The sequence below is a fragment of the Paralichthys olivaceus genome, chromosome 22 (genome assembly GCF_024713975.1).
Source record: "Paralichthys olivaceus isolate ysfri-2021 chromosome 22, ASM2471397v2, whole genome shotgun sequence".
Taxonomy (NCBI): domain Eukaryota; kingdom Metazoa; phylum Chordata; class Actinopteri; order Pleuronectiformes; family Paralichthyidae; genus Paralichthys; species Paralichthys olivaceus.
Genome location: NC_091114.1, coordinates 9,083,243 through 9,103,619, shown reverse-complemented (window position 1 = coordinate 9,103,619; position 20,377 = coordinate 9,083,243). Strand labels below are relative to the sequence as shown.

The following is a 20,377-nucleotide window of genomic DNA, read 5'->3' as shown; positions in this document are numbered from 1 at the left end:
ACCCGTTCCTAGTTAGATAAGTTTATCTATGGACACTATAGTACCAAGCAAATGTTTTTAGATTGACCCCTCTCTAACAATTTATTCTCTTAGGATAGACTGTTCACTCTGTGAGGCAGGATGAAGTGATGGCACATGTTTCGCAGGTGTCTGGGACACAGACGAACCCGACAACAAACAGATTGGAATGGAGTAAAGACATAGAGAGACAATGCCACAAACAAGACACATGACAATGGGTGAGCCCCTCCTTGGACATTAAAGTCATCATCGCATGCACCAACAGCAGAGGAGGGGAAAAAAAAGAAGGAAGAAAGGAGAGTCAAGGAAGCTTGTGCAGTTGCCCGAGGCTCTGGCCGACTTGTGCTCCAGCTAAGGGAATGTGGCTTTAGTAGCACAACGCTAAAGAGCAGCACCCGGGCTCTAAATGTACATATTCGGCAGACTCAGCTCAATTAGCAAAGGATGGTTCAAGGGTCGACTTTATGAATACAAGACGTACAGTAGCAAGACAAGGCTCACCCCTTTTCCCACCCCCTCCTTTTATTCTTTAACTTCACTAGATTTCAATCAAAGAATGCCTCCAGGATTAACAAAAAAAGCATTGGCAAGCAGGCTGTTTGTTGTCATTGTTGTTTATGCCCTCAGAATGACTGTTAGATTCGAATTAGAATAGGGGTTAGTTGTGAAGTCAAACTGGGAAGTGGTTAGAGCAGGAGAGGGAGAAGAGAGAGCAGAGATAAGGCCAGTGGGGGGGATGCAGTCATGATTACCTAACAACGGGTGGCCCTGGTCGTCGGGGTGCTTGCTGAGCGCCTGTCTGTGTGGGTGCCCTTGCCCTTGTATGATGCAGGAAAGGGTGGGCTCTGCATTTATAGTTTCTGGGAAGAGTGGGCTTGGTGGCCCCTGTGAGAGCACCGCTGCAGGGCTTCCCGTGACATGGTCATCATCATCAACACCATCATCATCATCATCATTATGGTCAACATCCTCCCCACAGCCCCCCTGGATTGGCCAGCCCAGTTCTAGTCCAAAGCCAATGTCTAGCCCTGGATCTTGTTGGCTAACCCAGCTCTCTAGGTCTAAGGCAAGAGGTGACAACAGAGGCCCTGAGTCAGGCTCTTCAGCTTGACTTACTCCCCAGTTTTTAAAATCACTGGTAACTCTGAACTCCTCCTCCTTCACATTTGAAACTGCCTGGGATGTACTCTCAGACCTCTTACCTGCTAATTTGCCCTGAGTGCTGGGTAAAGGGGTGATCTTAGGTGGGACAAGGTGGGCCAGATACCGAGCAGGCCTCTGTTTGGAGGTGAGCAGCTGGCTAAGTAAGGGGTGCCCCAGCTTCCCATCTCTTTTCTTAATAGTCACTGTGATGTGCCTATGAGGTGCACGGCTGGTACCACTTCTCTTGCTACGGCCTTGCCTGCCAAAGCCCTCACTAGCCTGAGTGGCGCCCGCAGCCTCTCGGCAATGCTCACAGCTGTGACTCACCTCTCTTGGAGGGAGGGAATAAGAATGCATATACCTAATAAACCTAGCGGCGGCCAGGCGGTCCGCATCGCCTGGCAGCCTTCCTTCTTCACTGGGCGGCCCGTGCTCCAGTTTGGGGCAGGCATGGCCGCAGGTGGAGGTTCTGTGGCCGACAGGGATAGAGGCACCCTCCGACTCCTCAACACCGCCATCGTGAGTGCAACGCTGCCACTTCCCAGCCCCAACACCAGCCACACTACACTCGCCTGCAGCCCGGCTCTCACCTCGCTGGTGATGCTGCTGCGGCTGCTGCTGCTGCTGCTGCTGCTGTTGAGATGGCACAGCTGACTTCTTCTTGGAGGCGGTGGAGGAAGACGAAGAGGTGGAGGACAGGGAGGAGAACGAGGAGGTGGATGATGAGGACGGCGAAGAGGAGGAGGAAGAGGCGCCAAGACCCAGGCCACTCTTGTCTCTGCCACTGGCACCACCCCAGGTGCTCTTGGCTTCACTGGCTTTGGTGTGGAGCAGGATGTCATCGGTGGCCGTAAGGTATTTCAGCAGCTCAGTGCAAGGCCGCCTCACCGCGCGGTTCTGTGTGCTGGAGCCCCCTCTCGCTTTGCCATTCCAGGGGCTCTCCGTCTGCGCAAAACAGCAAGAAAGAAAGACAGAAAAGAGTATTAAGTTTGCTGAAATAAAAAAGTTGATAGAAGTACAGTTGGTCCAATAGTAAGAAAATGTTGTGCTTTAATTTGGCACAAAAATAAAAGCAGAGAGACAGAGATGGAGCCAGAGAGAGGGCTAAAGGAGTGACTCAGGCAGCCTGAGCACAGCGGTTGCCCAACTGTCTGGGAGGCGATGGTGGGAGTGCGGTCCGCCCATCATCTTAATTGCGTGGCCCTCCGAGCACCACCGCACCACTCTGTACGCACACCATGTCCTCCGGGAGCCCTCATTCGCCGTGCTCCAGAAATGGATGACTCAAAGGCACGGTATGAAAATAGACTCTGTGAGGTAGGTTGTCGCACTACATGTGCAAACATAGGACGCACACTACACAAAGTCTGTGTCTGTGTTTACCACACAATATTATCATACAGAAGCTTTTTAAAATCTGAGGGTTTTATGCGCTGGGGAAAACAAAAATGATCAGTTTGCAAATGGCACTGAACATATGGTATGACAAGTTTAGACATGAAACCTAACAAGATTGTTACAACAACTGGAATCAAATCCTTTTTACTTTTATTTCTTTATATTAATAAACCTAAGATACTTACACTGACTTGATCTAATCTTAACCAACCGTACCCCTTAAGAGAAAAAGGCTCCTTTGAGAGCCATCTAATGGGAATATAATATTTTGATCTTGTCATCTCAAGGCGTCAATCTTGCCACTAGAGTGCCTGACGCTGATTTTTTTCTAATAGGCACCATACCAGGGCTGGATAAATGGTGGAGCTAATGAGACAATGGTGCCGAAGCATCGCCTTGAAAGCCCAACAGCAATCAGCCTGTTTTCATTACAGGGCGGCCCCCTGGGAGAGTCGACTGGAGCAGTAGTCTAACATCTTCCAAAGGCGGCCACCAAAACAAGAAGAGAGGAGAGGGAGAGCAAGAAACCGGAGAGGAGAGAGGAATAATGGAGTGAGGGAGATAAACAAAAAAAATGTGTGTACATGAGTGAAATAAGCAGCAAAGCAGTCCATGTGTTTGTATGCGCGTGGGTGTGTGCGTTTGTGTGTCCCTACCTTGACGACGGCAGGTGGTGGTCTGATCCGGTGGTTGCTGCTGGCTGCATGGTTCTGTGCCTTGCCACCTGTGTATTGATTATAGCTGAGCTGGGAGTTTGCAGGCGCCAGAAGGAGCTTCTTCAGCTGCAAGCGGACCCAAACAGAACAAGAGAAAGTGGTGAGGGAGCAGTGGGGGAGAGCGAGCGTGGGTTATGCAAATCCCCATTTTCTTTCAATTAGACAGCCTGCGCTCTTGTAAAATAGCACCAGAAGAGACCACAGTTAGAAAAGATACTATCACTCACACATTTAGAAGATTACAGATTTTTAAGCAATTTTTTAATATGTGACAGGGCAGTTTAAGTCATTTTTTTTCTTCCTTCCTGTGCAGGTGTTTTTGTGCACACAGAGTCAGTCCTCTCAAATGTGATTGAATAAACACACTCGGGTATGTGGCTTAAAGGTCATCTGGAAGGGACCGGCATGGAATAAAATGGACGATAACGGAACATAACAAAACATTTTAGGTCAAAGCCTTCAAGCTGGAGAAACGCCCAGATGATGTGGTTCTGTGTAAAAATAAACAAGACAGCACAAAGGTAACCAAACGGCTTCTTTTTTCCTTTTTTTTTGAGAGGCCTGTCTTTTTGCCAAAAGTGATGACTTGGTCACAGGGGGATTAGTTGATACCTACTGAGAGTAGATGAGATCAGATCACTTTCTTTTCCTCGCCCCTTTATTGTGTACCAGCTTGATTTCTGGGCCTGTGGCACCGTCCCACCACAGCGTTCATATTAGTGAACCGGTGCCACAATAGTGCCGTTACGTAATTAGCGCTCAATAGCAAACACACTGATCCATTTCATTAACTCCCTGCATCCGCATGCTCTCGCTGCACATATAGTGAGCACATTGTGACAAATGTGGCGGAGTATGGACTAGGCACTGCCAAAAGCAGAATTCAAAACTGCCAGTGTTGGTGCCCAGCTTTGTTGAAGGGTGTTATCTGGTGTCTGCCATGGACTGGACTAAATAAACAGTGTTTGCATGGTGGGAGGTCAGGTGTCAGTTTTGATGCTGGACTAGTGACTTGGAGAATAATGAGAAAGAGGAGCTGCTGGTCATACCAGGGAAGGCTCCTCAGGCTCTGGGGTGCGCGGCGAGCCGTCGGGGGAGGAGGGACAGCTCCGGTCACTGGCATTGGTCACGTCCCCATCTGCCAGGGCCTCAAACGAAGGCAATCCGTCCTCATCCACCGGGATGCTGTCCAGGGTCTCTGTAAGCACTGCCAGCAAGTTGGCCTCATTTTCTTCATCTATCTTCTTAGGAGGGTAAAAAAGGGGGAAGACAGAGACAGAAAAACAGAGAGACAGGAAAAATAGGACATTTTATTCAGGGGAAGTTGCATCTCTCCTTTTTTTTTCTTGGGGTAAGTAAAGATAGTGGGTGGTTGCATGCAGGCTTGCATTGCTAATAGAGTGGGAAGAGTTTTTTTTTTTTTTGCAGCTGAGCTGGCTCTATTCTGGCAGTCTTTTTAAAAACAAAATTCACTCCGCGCGCAAGTGAGTCAAGCCTGTCACTCATATTTTAAACACGCAGCTTACTGGACCAAAATAATATCTACCCCAAGAAACCCATTACCAGGGCTGACAAGTAGCAAGTATCCAGGGAGGACAGGAGTGGATTGGGGTGTGTTGTGGTATACAGAGGGGTTTGTTTGGGGGTAAAGGAAACGACAACTGGAAGTTGACTCTCCTTTTTTATGACGATCGACTTGCTGAGAAGATGTGCACAAGCAATCCTCAGATAAGTAGAATTACCACCCACTAATGCTGACAAAATGTAAAACATTTGAAATGTCGGCATGACAGTTGATGCTCACAACAGTCGGGAGGTTCCATCAACATTTCAAGAAAAATAAAGCTTGTTCTTGCCACTCAGCTCCTCTTTGACGTACCGGAGGAGTTGTTTTCTTGCTGCAGCTGGCGGTTTAATGATTGAAATTATAAGTGTGTGTGTGAGAGAAATAAAGAGAGGGAGAGATGTACATATAGAGATGGATAGTGAGAGTGAGGGATGAAAGATGGGAGATGCCAGCTATTGACATGGGAGTTTTGCTGTGGATAATAACTATGCATGTAAGGAGAGAAAAGTAGACAGATATTAAGACTGAGGGGGTTGCAGCTTTCCTGACAATGGGTTTGTGTGTGAGTGTGTGTGTGTGGGCCTTTGCACAGACGAATGACAACTTGTGACAAGTGACAACAGGAACTGTAAGTTCCAGGGCCATAAAAGCCCAGGGGACTATAAGACAGAGGAAAGATAAACAGCGTCGGCACCGTGGGATGTTCTGTGGCTGGTCCAACACCAACAAATCCCTTTATGCACACGACAGGATTATCATCGCTCGCCAACGGAGTGCGGTCATCATTATGCTGAGGTGGCCCCCAATCTCTCAGATACCAGCGCGGCTTCTCTAAGATTTTGAATCCCACATGCACAAAATTTACCCACCCACTTGTGTCCGTCCACCCCACTGATTTTACCCAATTACACACCCACCGCGGATGGCACAGCTGCCGATTCGCCAATGACATGGTGGCCATTTTAATGCTTTCCCTCCTCCAATTTTCAGTTATGGCACACATTGACATCTTGGACGCGCAGGTAGCTAGCTAACAATGAGGAAAAAATTAATCTGATCCTCATTGAGCAGATTTCTCCTAACAACATGAGCACTCAGTCATTATTAAAAAATGATAAAGTGGACATATTTCACTGAGATAACACAACATAGACTGGGGGCTGTGCCAGATTGGCAAGCAAATGCCTTGCAGGAAATTGCTCTGTATGAGGTGGCATGCTGTTTAATTACTTGCAAGGAGCTTCAAATCCACTGTGCTGGAACCCCGTGCTACCGAAATGTTCACCATTTTCCAGCATCCCAAGTTATTACCTGAGCGCTAAGGAGGTAGGTATTAACTGCTGATAAATCCAGAGCCTTTTCTCAGCCCAAACATATACATCCTCACAGGAGAAATTGAAAGTGGGATCATTTTAGATTATTACAAATGAGTCTTTAATAAGCCAGAAATGTATTAAGGTGCAAGCTAACCAACCAGTCAAGCAATGCTGTATTTAATTGTGGCTTTATTCACCTCTCTCCAGTAGGTTCAAGACTGTACACTCAGTAGAAACTATAGCCTTTGCCACTGTGAGTCAGTAGTTGCATTAAAAGTTGAGCGGGGGCTGTGCGAGCTTCATTATGACATGGTTCGAAGAGGTTTGGGGGAATTTCTGAGGCTGTGGCTGAAATGTAGTGATTTCAATCTTGTTTCAAAAACCTCCACCAATTGGCAAGCTCCCAGCGGCACACTGTATCCCTGAAGATAACCCAGAAGGGACTCTCATATTCTGAAAGAGACTCTTGTAAAACCCTGAGTTGTGACGATCATGCTGCAGCCGCTGCTGTGGATCTAGTGGAGGCACTCATAGGCCAAGTGGGGATTTGAGAAACTTGGGTAAAGAGCAAACCTCAGTGATCATTTCTACTCCGGAGGGAGCATGATCTATTACTCCTGCACAGGAGGGTGAGCCAACTGATGGGCCACACCTTGTGGAGTATCCACACCAAAGTCAATCTACTGCCAATGACTCACTTGCCCCTTGTTTATTTATAAACAAAATCTGTGTGTGGGTGGATTTCAGGAGCTATAGCCCCCAAAGGGGGTGACGGCAGGATAACCTGGCAACCTGCTCGTTGCCATGTCCACTTATATTGATTAGTACAGCAGCTGCTGAGAGGAAAAGAGGGCAGGAAGAACAAAGAGAGAAGAGAAAAATTGTCTCGGCGGGAGCACTTTCTCGCCCATCCCGCTTAATGGACCTCACCGAATTAAAGAGATCTTAACAATCCTGGGCTAATTGTGGGATCACAATATATTAACCCCGCTCCAATTCTAAAGGGTGCCATTTTGAGCCTGCTTTATTCCAAATGCTTCAATTAGCCATAAAACATGCTGGCAAGTGCTGGCAGAGCTTCTCTCTCCCCTCCTTCACCCCAGCTTCCCCAAGTCGGAGAAAAAAAAGGCAACTCCAGTTGTTCATTATTAGTTGAGGCCCCTTTGTTATCAGCCAGCCTGTCTTTGAGATTGCCCTTGCCTTCAACACTTTTATTGAGTTCCATAGCACAGCATTGTGTTCCAGCAGATACTATTCACACAGCTGATAACGGAAGGTGAAGGTGCTGTTTTAAACAAACACTCACTACTGAACACTGGGGCAAATGGCCAAATTAAATCTGCTAATTGCTTCTTGAGGAATCCAAGCTCCTGAGCAAATGTGCCAGGGATGAAATTTTAACGAGCTTTTCGGGGCAATGCATCATTTACATGTTAAAAGGAACCAAATGTGTTGTGAAAGTGCCAGAATGATAGACCTGATCGCTGAATAAGACCAAGATGAGGTTTCAGCAGATTAACAGCCCTGCTGTTATCTTCAAATGAGAGGCAGAACAAGTGGGAGACACTCTGGATGTGGAAAGATATATCTGTTTAAATGGGTAAGCTGGTATTTAAAGTACTGTTTATTGTCACTCTCTTTCACTCACTCTCTCTGCAAATAGAGGAATGGCGAGCACTTCAGACAGAAAATATTCGTAATAAATTGGCCCCCAAATTGCATGGTGGGGTTAAATCTGCGCCTTGACAATTTAATTGCATTGCTTCATCTCAGCTTTTATATTTTGTGTCTGCTCTCTGCTCTGTCGAAATTTCAAAAGCATTCCCTGCGATGAGGTTAAGCTCGCCAGACCTTCTTATATTGGCACAATTGTGGCACAATCAGAAATTGTGGGGGGTAAATGTATGTGCAGCAAGTAGGAGTGGCTGTATCAAGCCGTCACATCTCAAGTCTGAACAAGAAAAGCAGCCTTGGATTTGATAAACAAATAATGTCATTCTGTGTTATTACCCACGGCCCCCAGATTTCAGAGGAAATAAATCAAAGTCAGCCATGGTGCTCAGGTGTTAGTCAGGCCTGACACATCGGCCGGTCACACAGGCACAACATATGGCAGCAGGGAAGGAGGGAGGAGAGAGGCAGGGAGGGTAAGGTATGGCGGCATGCACGGCGGAGAGACAAATCATGGCAGCCACCAGAGACGTCTGGTCATTTAGCATGAGCTCACTGAGATGTAGAGAGGGTGATTATGGCCTATACGGAGCAATGAAACCATACATAACACTGTTAAGTTGTACTGTGTCCCTGTGTGTGTGAGGTGGCACTGACGCAGTCACAAAACATAAAACTACATATAAAACCTCTTCACACAGCAGCAAACTGACGGCTCTGATTGGCTCTCGTTTTTACATCTGACTACATAGTCAACAGAGCATCACATTATTCTTAAAGAGCATCCCTAGAAAATGATCCTGTGGACTAGATATTGAGGGTGTAAGGGTACTGGACACAATAATCACATCACACTAACTGTTTGTTTCTGTATATGTCCTTCCTCTGTTATTGCTACCTTGTGTGTTTGAGATACTGTCCACGCCGAGCACCAGGCAGCTGATTTCAGCCAACTTCAACCTACTTAGCTGTAATACCACAACTGGCCCTGTGAAAATCCCTCCATCCTGGCAGGAATTCAGTTTTGTGCCACCGTTTAAACAAAAATGGAAACTCTCTGAATGAAGACTAAGTGCCGGTATAGAGGGGCCGACTGTTTTCGTGCCAGATGTCTGTCTCAGCTTAGAAGGCCATGCGAGTTATAAATCAGAGAGGAAACGGTCCGACCTATCAATGAGGACCGGGATGTGTGTGTGTACAGAGATGATGCATCTCCTGGGAACCATTTGAGACTGTTAGAGGCCTATCAGATGAGCTGATGGGGGTAGAAGAGAGGGGGGAAGGAGAAAGTGAGAGGGGGAGATATCCACGAGTGAGTTTGAGCCAAAGAGAGAAAGAGAACTGTTGTTACACATCCTGACAAGAGACTGGATCCAATTGAGACACCTACCCAAGGGATGTTAACAGTGCTGTTCTTTCTGGTTCTCCCTGGAAGAAATCTGCTAAAACTAACCACCTGAACTCTGCCACACATCTGCTGGGATCAGCTGAGGCTGTCACATGCCTTCACGCCCACCAGGCACCTTTGTTCCAACTTTGGGTCAAACATCACGCAGTCGGTTGCGCATGTTTCTACGAAAGCACAATGGATCCCTGTGATCCAACAGCATAATTCAGTGCATGCAAGTTTGTGTTAATATGAAATCACACACACTCTCAAACAGCTACCCGAACAACTGACAGCCTTACGGGGGGGGGCCTCCTAGTGGAGCCTCCCCATCTACAGTCCTGCCCTGAGCTGCTGTTGTTTTCCTCCTCCAGCCGTCCAACAGATGGTCCAAGCCACCGTTTGCTAACACCGCAGAGTGGCACACCATCGTAATGACTGGACACTCACTCTTTTGTTTTTGGCAGCCGCTTCCCAATCGGCTTGGCACGAGAAAACACTGATTGCTGTGATTGCTCTGCCTCTGACTTGCTCTGGCGGTCGCAGCAGGAGGGAGAGGAAGAACAGAGATTTGGAGCCGAGAATGAGGAATATTCAGCAAGATGCAGAGATGGGATGAGGAATGGTGCTTTCCTCTGCTTTTTTCCGCCTAATGGCATGCAAATAGCTATTTGCTTAAGTCGGCAGCTCTGAATGTGCACCACTAAGCAAGGGGCCTTTGAACATACTGTTACACTGTTGATAATGTGTCGGGGGAATGCAGGGAGGGGGCAGACCAAGCTCAGAGTGAAAAAAGGAGCATAGAGACTGTTTCTAATGTCCATCTTGCTAAAATAGACACTGTCACGTTTCCTGGCCGGAATGTGAGTCTGTCATCAGCAGTGTAGCTCTCCATAAAAGAATTACACACACACACACACACACACAGAGGGACGGTCACTTTGGTTTTGACATTTACATAGATTTGCGAGGGGAGCAGTATTGAGGAGACATTTTTTATTTTTTGCACAGCGGACTCAATGTTATTATCCCCCACTGACACCACCTTTATATACTTACAATCACACCCCCCCCACACACACACACACCTGCACACAAATGCTGCTCCTGACCTTTCAGGGCCTGCCAAGCCCATCGAGGGTTTGTGGAGTTTCATTTGTCACAGTAATGTCTTCCTCGGAAAGATGCCAATGCAAAGAGGGCCGGGGCACGGTGGACAAGATATGGCGGCTTTCGGTGTTTCTCTTTTGCGTGCACGTGTTTGTGCATATGACAGAGGATGCAATATCACAAATTTATGGTAATTGAAATGGCAGAATCTTTTGGGGGAAATGCAGTCAATTTGATTCTGCGGCAAAGAAGGTCACCCTATTCAATTTGCACTCAACGCCATACGCGGTGCGACAGGGAAACACCTGAAAGCAAACGATCTTATCGAGGCCTCACAGGCTTCAGCACTTACCCGCTGCATAAAAGCTATTTGCTGATTACTAAATAAACGCATTATCTTTTACCTTGACTTCTGCGTGCACAAGCGGGTGCCTTGTCGCTCCTGGATCCAGGTAGGAGGCGGCCGCTGCAGTGTGCCTGCCTCTTATCTGTGTCGTGACTTTGCGAGCATGCTATCTGAGCGGTTCTTTTTTTTAATCCTGCGCACTTTCAAGTGGCATATGTGTATGTGCAGCACGTGTAGTGGCAGTGGTCAAACATAGAGGACTTCACAAGCCTTTGCATGTCGTGTGAGAGGATTTGATGCGGGGACAGAACAAATCAAAGCAATTGTGGATGCAAGTCGATATGATACCAACTACTCAACACTTTGAGAAAGGATGAGGGGGGCCTGAGAGCTCTCTCTTTTAAGCATCAACATTCAATGTTGAGCCGCATTTCATCTTAATCTAGGATCTATTCTCCGCGGAATGCTGATCATGTTTCACAGCTTCTGCCTAGCCGAGCGTACCCACCACACCTGCACACACTAGTAGACTGTGTGATGTCTGCCAAATGCTAAACTATCAATGACCACTGACCACTTGACGACAATCGTCCAACACTCAAAATCCCTTCCCAATCTACCCATTGACTTATTAATCAACACTGCCCACAGCCACATGAAAAGAGATTTGTCTGACAATATAGGATTGGCTGAAAATGGTCTTGTGAGAGGAGCTGATCAACAAGCAGACAATTTTAGAGCTTTTGACTTCCCGAGGTCAACAGCTCTATCAGGGCAGAAACAATTTATCACTGATACACCAATTCACAATGTCACATGATCAGAAACACACAAGCTTTAGCTGTGCTCATGCCAAATAACCACGTATATGTCAGACCTCCCGGAGTTAAGCTTTTACCTGTGTCCATATCCGTCTACGAATGGCATGACTTTGATTCTAGTCTTATTCTCAACCAAATAAATCTGCACTTGCAAGTTTTTGTTTTACAAAAAGTAGCATGGGAGGAATTTTTGTAAAAAAATTTTTATCTGCGGAGATCAAATGTCTGTAAAAGCTTCTGCTTTCAGATTAGACTCAGCAGCTACTGATTGGGCAGCAAGTGAGTCATCCAAGCATCCAGTCACTCATGCATCAGCAGAGCCTCAGAGAGCCTCTTGAACTATTTGAGGCCTGTGCAGACTTAAATGCTTCAGGGGGGAAATAAGCTGGAGCTATAAGCATGCAGTGCACATCATAAAGCTTAGTGAGAATGGAGGTTTTTTTTCTGCATGGATGACAAAGCTCTTAAAAATAGACTCTCAACCAGGGAGAACTAGTCCTTCACATGTACAGTACAAGATTGCAGGGCGCACGGCCAAAGACGTGTCAAAAGGAAATTACCAACATTAACAAAATCGTGCTAGAGTAATCAGATTAATCTAAAACTTATATGCAAAATGTGTTTTTCTTCAATTAATCCTAGAGGGCATCATCAGCTATAGTCAACATGAAGATTGTCTACACCAGCAGATCTTGTCTTTGTTAGTCTCCACTGATTTAACATCTCACCTTGATGTGTAATATTAACAGGTTTACTCTATGACATCAGTGTAAAGTGCAAACAGAGGTGACACCAGGTGTGGTCAGAGATGCTGCCCTTGCATGTTTCTGGTTTTAAATCACTCTAATATCTGCCAGCAGCTCCTCCTTTTCATGTTGTCATTAATTACAAAACAGTTCTTACAGCAATATTTACCGTTCAGAATGAATAAAGTTCTTTCAAACATGCGTTAGAAGAGACAGAATGTGGCTAAAAGTACCGGAGCAGAAGGTCTGGCCGGGGCTACTGGCACTGCTGGGTATATGCTGGCAAAGAACTCACACACACACAAACACACACCTGGGATCGATTGGCCTTACCTGAAGAGGGGGAAGCAGCCTATCGCTCAAAACTGATGCTTCACCGTTCATTACTCCATTCTTTCCCCTCCCTCTGTTTTTGTTGTTTTGTCTCCACCTGCTATTGCTTTCACTATTTCGTGGCCTGACACTCTCTCTCATCCGTTCGTTTCATCTCTATGCAAACACCATCCTGCGCATCCTGTCTTGTTTCTTTGCACAAGAGGACGAGCATAAAAGCATTCTAGCAATCCATTGTTTATACCTTCCTCCCTCTCCAAAGTAGACGCTAATAAATAATACAAAGAAGAAGACTGGTCTTATCACATGACATCGCAGCAACATGTTGCTGTGTGTATGTGTGTGTGCGAGTTGAGTTGTGGGGGCGCTGGATTATTGGCTTAGTGTTTTGGCCAGGTTAAAGCGAAACAGCCCTGAAAGGCTCTTAGTAGAGATTACCCCAGGTACTAAAAATAGTCAATTCCACCCAATACACACACACACAGACACACATGTGAACGCACAAAACAGAAAGGCATGATTGTGTTGTGTCGGGCCAGAAAAGACCACTATCTGATCTTTGTGCAGGGGTGTCTCAATTACACAAAGATGCACCGGCACACGTACACACAGGTGGCTCTGGTGTGATGAGAGAGATGGGTATCCACTGGGGGCAGGGGATCAGCTGGGGCAGGAACACCAAACCATGCCTCAATCAGCAGCAGCGGCCTACTGGGAATGTAGGTTTGTGTGTGTGCATGTGTGTGGGGGGGCAGACAGGCAGCCAAGCAGCCACCACCAGACCAAAAGATGCTCTCTTCCTCTTTTACTAAACATTCCCGAGGGCACTATTTTTTCTCTTTTTTGGCCATACCCGACCCCCCCTGCTCCCTTTCCTTTTATTTCTTTTTTTACCCCTCGCTCCTTTTCCTCCTTCCAGCCTTTCTATCCAGAGGCGACTGTTGAAGGCCAGAATATATTTGTTTAGCTGCAGCAGCTTCAACTTTCCATCAGCCAGGAACAAATGCTTTGCCTTGGGAGCAAAAAAAGACAGAGGGAGGATGGGAGGGAGAGAGACGGGATGGCAGAGCCCACAGTGTTGTGGGGCGACGTTTTGAGAGCCCTTGTTGTGGAGTGGATCTGACAGACGCTCCGAGACGACACGGGCCCGGACAGCCAAAGTCTGCATCTCTCTTCTATACGTCTGTGCCTGCTTGTCCGCGCTCCCTCTCGTTTGCTTGAAACAGCATCGTTGCCGGTGTGCCTTGGACAGTGATGGAGGATTTCTCCCATCACGACGTGGAAACAATGTATCAGCACAGCAGAAAAAACTGGAGGGAACTCGGGATGAGGAAAGTATAGTGTATTCTAATAGGACTCACTTGAGAAAATCATATTATACTGTGGAATATGATAATTCATACACCCTTTGGTGGAGCGGTGAACTGGTGCGGGTGGTGTACTCTCAAATGTCAGCATAAATTTGCAAAATAAACGTAACCGGCATTCAGCAGGGAGTAGGAACAGGGACAATAAGGGTCTCTGCTGTCTGTGTTTATGCGTGTGAGTGTGTGTGTGTGTGTGTGTGTGTGTGTGTGTGTGTGTGTGGGCGTGACAATTCCTCTCACAGGGTCTACGTCTTTGCTCCTGTCTCAGCTCACAGGAGCGTCTGTCGCCAACAAGTGCACGAGCTAATCTACGCTTACACGTGTTTTTGCGGGGGGATGAAAGAGCTGCTCGGGGAAAACGTTTTCATTGCAGCATGTTTTATCAAAGCCTGCAGAGAGTGACCCAATCAATCCAATCTGCCGTTACTTAAGAGTAAGCGCCTGAGCATCTGTCCAAAAAGGCACAAACAAGCGAGACGAGATGCCATAATGCCTTTCGAAATCTGATGTAATCACACACCGTATCCTGTTGTTGGAGTAATATAAAGAGTTTGCATCACTGCCTCAAACTACATACAGTGTGTGAGCTCACGTGCACACAAACAGCACGTCCCTATATAATATGAGAGTAATGCTTTAAGCCTCGGCATCTTATTTTACTACCTGCAAAGCCTACAACCTTTTACGTCCAATCCATGGGCTTTCATTCGACTGGCACAGGTCCAAGCTTCTCCTGGTCTAAATGTTTGTCTCTTTCGCTGCCCATCTGTCCCCACGTCCTGTCATCTGCTGGCCTTTTTCTGTTTGTCTCTGCACCCCCCCCCCCATTGTTTCGCTTCTCTCTGTCCACACCTGTCTCTTCCCCCCCCACACCTGTCCGTCCATCATCAGGTACGGCAGCGATATGCCAACTCCGTGCCAATATTCTTGCATAATCACGTACACCGACACGCGGCCTCCGACAACTGTAAATGCCTTGATCTGTATATGTGTGATGTGGCCTTCCACATCCCAGAACGACCTCCACCAGGGGGTGGGGGGGTTGTCCACGTTGGAATCCAAGAATCCAAATAAGTCAAAACCAACAAGACACGTTTCCATCAATCAAGCGTTTGAAGCTCGACATGAAACCCAAGCAGGGGACCTGCGGTTAAAGAGACATTGGGTCACGCTTCTGTGCTGTTATCTTTGGCAGTACATTGGGAACTTAGTGGAGTGACCACCCCTTAACAACTGCAACCCGAAATAGACAGTGGACTTTCACAGTCGGCCCTGTTTTGAAGAGGTGTCAAACACGCTGTGCCAGGAGCAATAGCTGTTATGTGAATCTATGTGTGTGAGTGTGTGTGCGCTGCAAGAGAGAAGGGGGGGGGGGGGGTTGTATCATTCCCCACAATTCGTGTCAGGGACAGTTGGGACAGTGGCAGGGAATGGAGCAAAAGGCCAGCCAGAGGACAGTTTGTGATCTAAGACCGTATCCTGCTTAAGGAACAGAAAACACACACACGGACAGAAACTCTCAGAAACCTTATACAATGTGCAACACACAATTTCCATTGTCCCCCCAAAGCCCAAATAAGATTTCCTCTGATGTGACAGCAATATTTCCGTTCCCAGCCGTACTGCATAACCAAGTCAAGCTCTGTTTACTTATTTGCTTTACTGCCTGTCACATGGAACTATAACCTGAATAAAAGCCGCAGCACAACACAAGAAAAACAGTCTGAGCTGCAAATCATTTCAACGGCCGTCTTGAACTCATGAAAGTCGGTTCAAACAAGAGTGTGTTGTTCTATGGCCAGGGGCCTCCATGTGACAGCTGCACCCAGCTGTTACACATGTTACTCAAGGCAGCCTGATAATCCGCTACCTGATTTTTTTCCAACCGCACATACAAGCTGATTTATTAAGTGGATGTACCCACAAGAGAGGGAAGGAAAATGGAAAAACAACAACAAAGAAATACACTTGCAGGCTTTAAATCTGACCAGTTATTAGCCCATTCTTTAATCTTCAACTTCTTATTGGATGCTTCTCGGCTCTTTGTACAGGCCAATCAGGGAGGGGGGGTACAGGAAGTACAGCTACAGCCCCGGCCCTCTGATCCTCGCCGAGCAGCAAACTTTCCCCTGTCAGATTAAGTAGGATTAGCCGGGTCCTGCCGTATGATGAACTGAAGCCTTTCCATATTCTGAGCATAATACAATAGCATGCTGGCTTGTGGGGAGTGTGAAAACATTGCATACTTGCTCCAATGTACAGTATTTGCATGGATGCAAACATGTGCACATGCAGGGACACATACAGAAGTCAGAAGTCACACGTGACTTCTTGCGACGAGCTAGGTCCCTCATCGCGGTCCTCAATGGGTGCTAAGTTCCATTGTGTTGCACACACATAGACACGGGCACATGAACACACTGTCACTGGTATTTTTATCCATCCCCAGAGCCTCGGTGGCTTCAAGCCATATCACTCTCAGACGACAGAGGAGCCTCGGTCACACCAGCTAGTACTTAAGGCCCCCCCCCCCGCACACTTTATGTGCGTATGTGTGTATTGGGGTGGCCCACAGAGGTAGAATGTGTGCTGATATAAAGGGACTCCGAAAAAAAGGTGGTGGCAGTGGTGGGGAGGTTAAACGTGGAAGGAATTTAGTCTGTTATCAACTGCTGCATGCAAGACCACTGAGGAGACACACACACACACACGTTAAGACCCTGAAAACGCGACTACATGACAGGGCCATAGGCACAGACACACAAACATACACTCACACACACACACACTGCCTTCTCAGACAGGGTTTTTCCTCCTGAGGCGAGGCAAAAAGCATCCAATCTCAGTCTTTCTTGTCTATCTCTGGCACTGATAAAGGCTTATAATGAACTGGGGACTGGAAGTCAGTCCCCAGACCGATGGCTTTATGGCCCTGGCCAGATCATCACCCTCTGCGGACTTTGTTTGTCACCGGGTGAGAGCAGAGAGAGAGAGCGTCAGAAAGAGAGAAGGATTTGAGGAAACAAGTCAGAAAGAAAACTCAATCGAATGGGAGGACGAGAAGGGGGGGGGGGCAAAGATTAGAAAGTTTTACACTCCAACCTTTGTGAAGTGTTTTGCAATACGGGCATAACCAGAGTTTACCACTGGAGCTATCTGTTAGATGTGTGCCGCATTACTGACTCAGTGCTGAAATAAACTCTAAGTTTTGATAAGGTGGATGAAAACAAGGGGACCAAGGTTCTCCTGGGCTTATCGCTCATCACTTTATCACCCCTTTTTCTACTTGGGAGCTATGTGAAAGCATGTTTTTAAACTGGCAACTTTTTTTGGCTAGCATTCAAGAATGCGATAGCGTGTTGTGTTTGCTGGAGCGTGTTACGATATCAGCTCAATCCCGACCCCCACCGTAGATGCAAATATGCTGCATAATCAGAATGAAGCAACTCGCCATATCATAAATGCTCAACGAAATGACTGATAAAGAAATGGATAGTAAATACTGATGCTGAGATAAAAAACAAACAGCTGTACTTACCTCAAAAAGATTGGATGCCTCATTGCCATACTGAGTGGAAATGATCTCTGATTGGTCGCTGTACCATTTGAGGCCACCCAGGAAGCTGTCTGCGTCTAAGTCACTGACATCCAGCTCTGAGAGGTCGAGTTCAGGGAGGTCTGGGCAGAGGGGCTGGTCTTCACCAACCAAAGCAGCGCACTGGAGAGAGATAAAACAACAGAGGTGGTCAGACAGATGCTATGTCTCCATCACGTGCAAAATCTCACACTGAATTTCTGGAGCGGGTTTGAAAACAATGGGATGAAAAGTAAAAAGTCCTTTTTAAACCTGCTGGTGAGTCAGAAAACAAAGGAAACTCATATATTTTACACATTAATAACAAAAAAAGTTTAAATAGGTCTTCCACTTTCATGTGACACACTTACAGGCTATCATTAATCAATCCAGCCTTCATCGCCTCTCTTACTATTGTTCTATTGATTATTAACAGAATGTTTTCTTGGCTGCAGATCTCAGCGAGTAAAACCTGCAACCTGTTTCCATGAGCTTCGGTTGCACTTTGTCCTCCCACCATCACACCGTCACTGGCCTTTGTGCTACTCTGTGCCGACAGTTGACATGTTGTATTCACCAGCCATTTTTTATGTGACCTAGACAATGTGTAATGTATGTAGCAGCTGGTCCTGCTTCCTCAGCATGCAAATCATCAGCTCTGATGTGGTGGCAAGTTGCATGCTCTGAGCTGTAAATCAAGCATGGGCTCTGGTGATAGGAAAAAGGTGTTCGAGAGGAGGGGAGGGAATGTGCAACAAGTTTGGCTCAGCTGATTCTGCAGGATCATTTAAAATGACAGTGGAACTTGTATTTGTTGATGCTCTACAGTATTTGTGTTTTTGTCCTGCAAAATTATACCCATCATTCTGGATAAGGGAGTATTTTCAGTTTGCAAACTATAGGCAGGCAATAACAGTTGAAATATGCAGCAGTCAGACAGAGCTGTCTTTACACAAGGTGGGCGAACTTTGAGCTCTTAAGTCAGGGATCATTAAAAAGCAAAGCATCGCCAGAGTTAGAGGCGTGTTTACGCACTGTGCCTGCTTGCGCACATGCAAATCCAAGCCCGAAAAAAACACTCCATGTCTGGTGTCTAATAGGCAACACGCTCCTAATTTTGTTGACAACACGTCAGCCGATATAGGAACATGATGGCCAGGGTGCAGGATATAAGATAGATATCCTCGGGCGAAGCCGGGAGGCATTTGGCTCGCGGGCTGGGGAGGGATGAGAGTCGGGTTCGGTTCAGGACAAAGCTGAGCGGACTGATGCTGTGCCAAGTAGGAAACACCCGTCCAGACTCCCGGTGTCAGAGTTCATCCGTCTTCGGAAGCGCACCAACACGAATACACGATGATTGAAACTGTGATGAGACGAATCCGTTATGTTGCAACTGCGAAAGCGAAGGGGACAGATTCGCTGCGTCTCAGGCTTCCCTCCCCCCTGAGGTGATCCACTCTGACAAGGCACGGCGTGGAAAAAAGACCCGTTACAAAGCTGTTAGGATACTCAGAGGCTGTACGTCCTGCTCCCAATTATCTTGAGGACTTCTTGGTGAACTAATGAAATAGCGCCACCAGAGAAGCGATCAGGGCTCACCACAGCGCGCCTCTGATTTACGCACGCATCGCGCATAAAAAGCACCCGGAGAAGCACCGCTGACCCGGGTTAAAGTCCGGTTTTTGAAAGAGCGGGATTTCTATCTCACATTAATAAGTGTAAATGCGCACAGAAGGATCCAGAATCTCACAAGGAACGCGATCATTTGCTGGATTCCCAACTAAACGCGATCGAAACCCTCTTGGAGAGAGTGACAGATTGACTCGCCGATTTAAGTGCAAAGCAGTTGATCTGAATGAAAACCAATACATAAACCTGTCAGGAATAATAAGAATCTCACTTTAATTGAATAAAAGCAGTTTATCTTTCTCATATTCCCCTCCGCAGCCTACAGTTACGCAGCCAGACTGCAGCCACACCATGTAGATATGTGAAAACCTTCCTGAAGCATCACTTAGTATACTGTCAGGTAAACGTCCGCCCGATTGAGCTGGACGGACCCAGTACATCAGGAAACAGGAGAAGAATAAGTATGTGGCTTATTTTCATGCATGCACCGTGGAAAGGGATATATGGACGAAAAAGACGACGGGAGCGAATGTGAGGTATAGATTTGGATAAATGGATAGAAAAATACGCAGAAGGTAAAATGAAATGCGCACGTAACATGGAACCGTCTGGCTTGGATGCGTTGCTGCTCTCCGAGCCAGCGCAACGTCCCCTCCGGCCGGGATGTTGGCACGCAGACGCGGCCCCGGCACGGATTGTATTATGATGCTCCTGCATGCGCAACGCCAGATAGCGGTCCCCCTCTGTGTGGACAACCGTACAGCCCCCTGAAAATAGCATGCGCCACAGCACAGCACCAAAACGATGATTATCGCCAGCTGGATTTTCGTGCGTCAGCCAAATACCTGACTTTGAGACATTTCAGTCATTTCGGCCATTTCGGCGTCAAAAGCTTCTCCGGCGCCGGAGCGCGCACAGTCCGCGGCTGGAGAGAAATCCGCCGGGCAGGATCACTCGAGCAGAGATCCTACGAGGGAAAGAAATGGGTCCCGAGCCTGAGCACGCATTACAACAACTACATCCCCGCACATTCCCTCCACTTGTCATATATCCCCCGTGTTGTATATCCGCCGCATCCTCAGCAGAGTCCAGACGCGCACTACACCGGCACCAGCAGAGAGGAGGAGAGCGTAAATGTGGAAATCACGGATGGCAACTGCTGTCCATCGTTCCAGGGAGGAGGAAAAAAGAAAAGTCCAAAGGGGCTAGAGAGATGGAAGAAGTCGGATTTT

The 20,377-nt window shown here is 47.2% G+C and overlaps 1 protein-coding gene across 11 annotated transcripts in view; it reads right to left on the bottom strand.

Annotated features, from left to right (window-relative positions):
* ppargc1a (peroxisome proliferator-activated receptor gamma, coactivator 1 alpha) overlaps nt 1–20,377 on the bottom strand; it is a 249,134-nt gene that overhangs the window by 15,009 nt on the left and 213,748 nt on the right. For 2 of the 11 annotated variants that reach the window (XM_069518839.1, XM_069518841.1), the window contains exons 2-5: nt 17,481–17,660; nt 4,328–4,519; nt 3,219–3,344; nt 774–2,109 (exon numbers count right to left, since the gene is read on the bottom strand). In XM_069518839.1, the coding sequence (XP_069374940.1) occupies nt 774–2,109; nt 3,219–3,344; nt 4,328–4,519; nt 17,481–17,660 (1,834 nt within the window). Of the gene's footprint in view, nt 1–773; nt 2,110–3,218; nt 3,345–4,327; nt 4,523–12,575; nt 12,925–17,480; nt 17,661–19,990; nt 20,366–20,377 lie in introns of those variants that run through there. The other 9 variants (XM_069518838.1, XM_069518840.1, XM_069518846.1 and 6 more) reach the window with 6 other exon arrangements.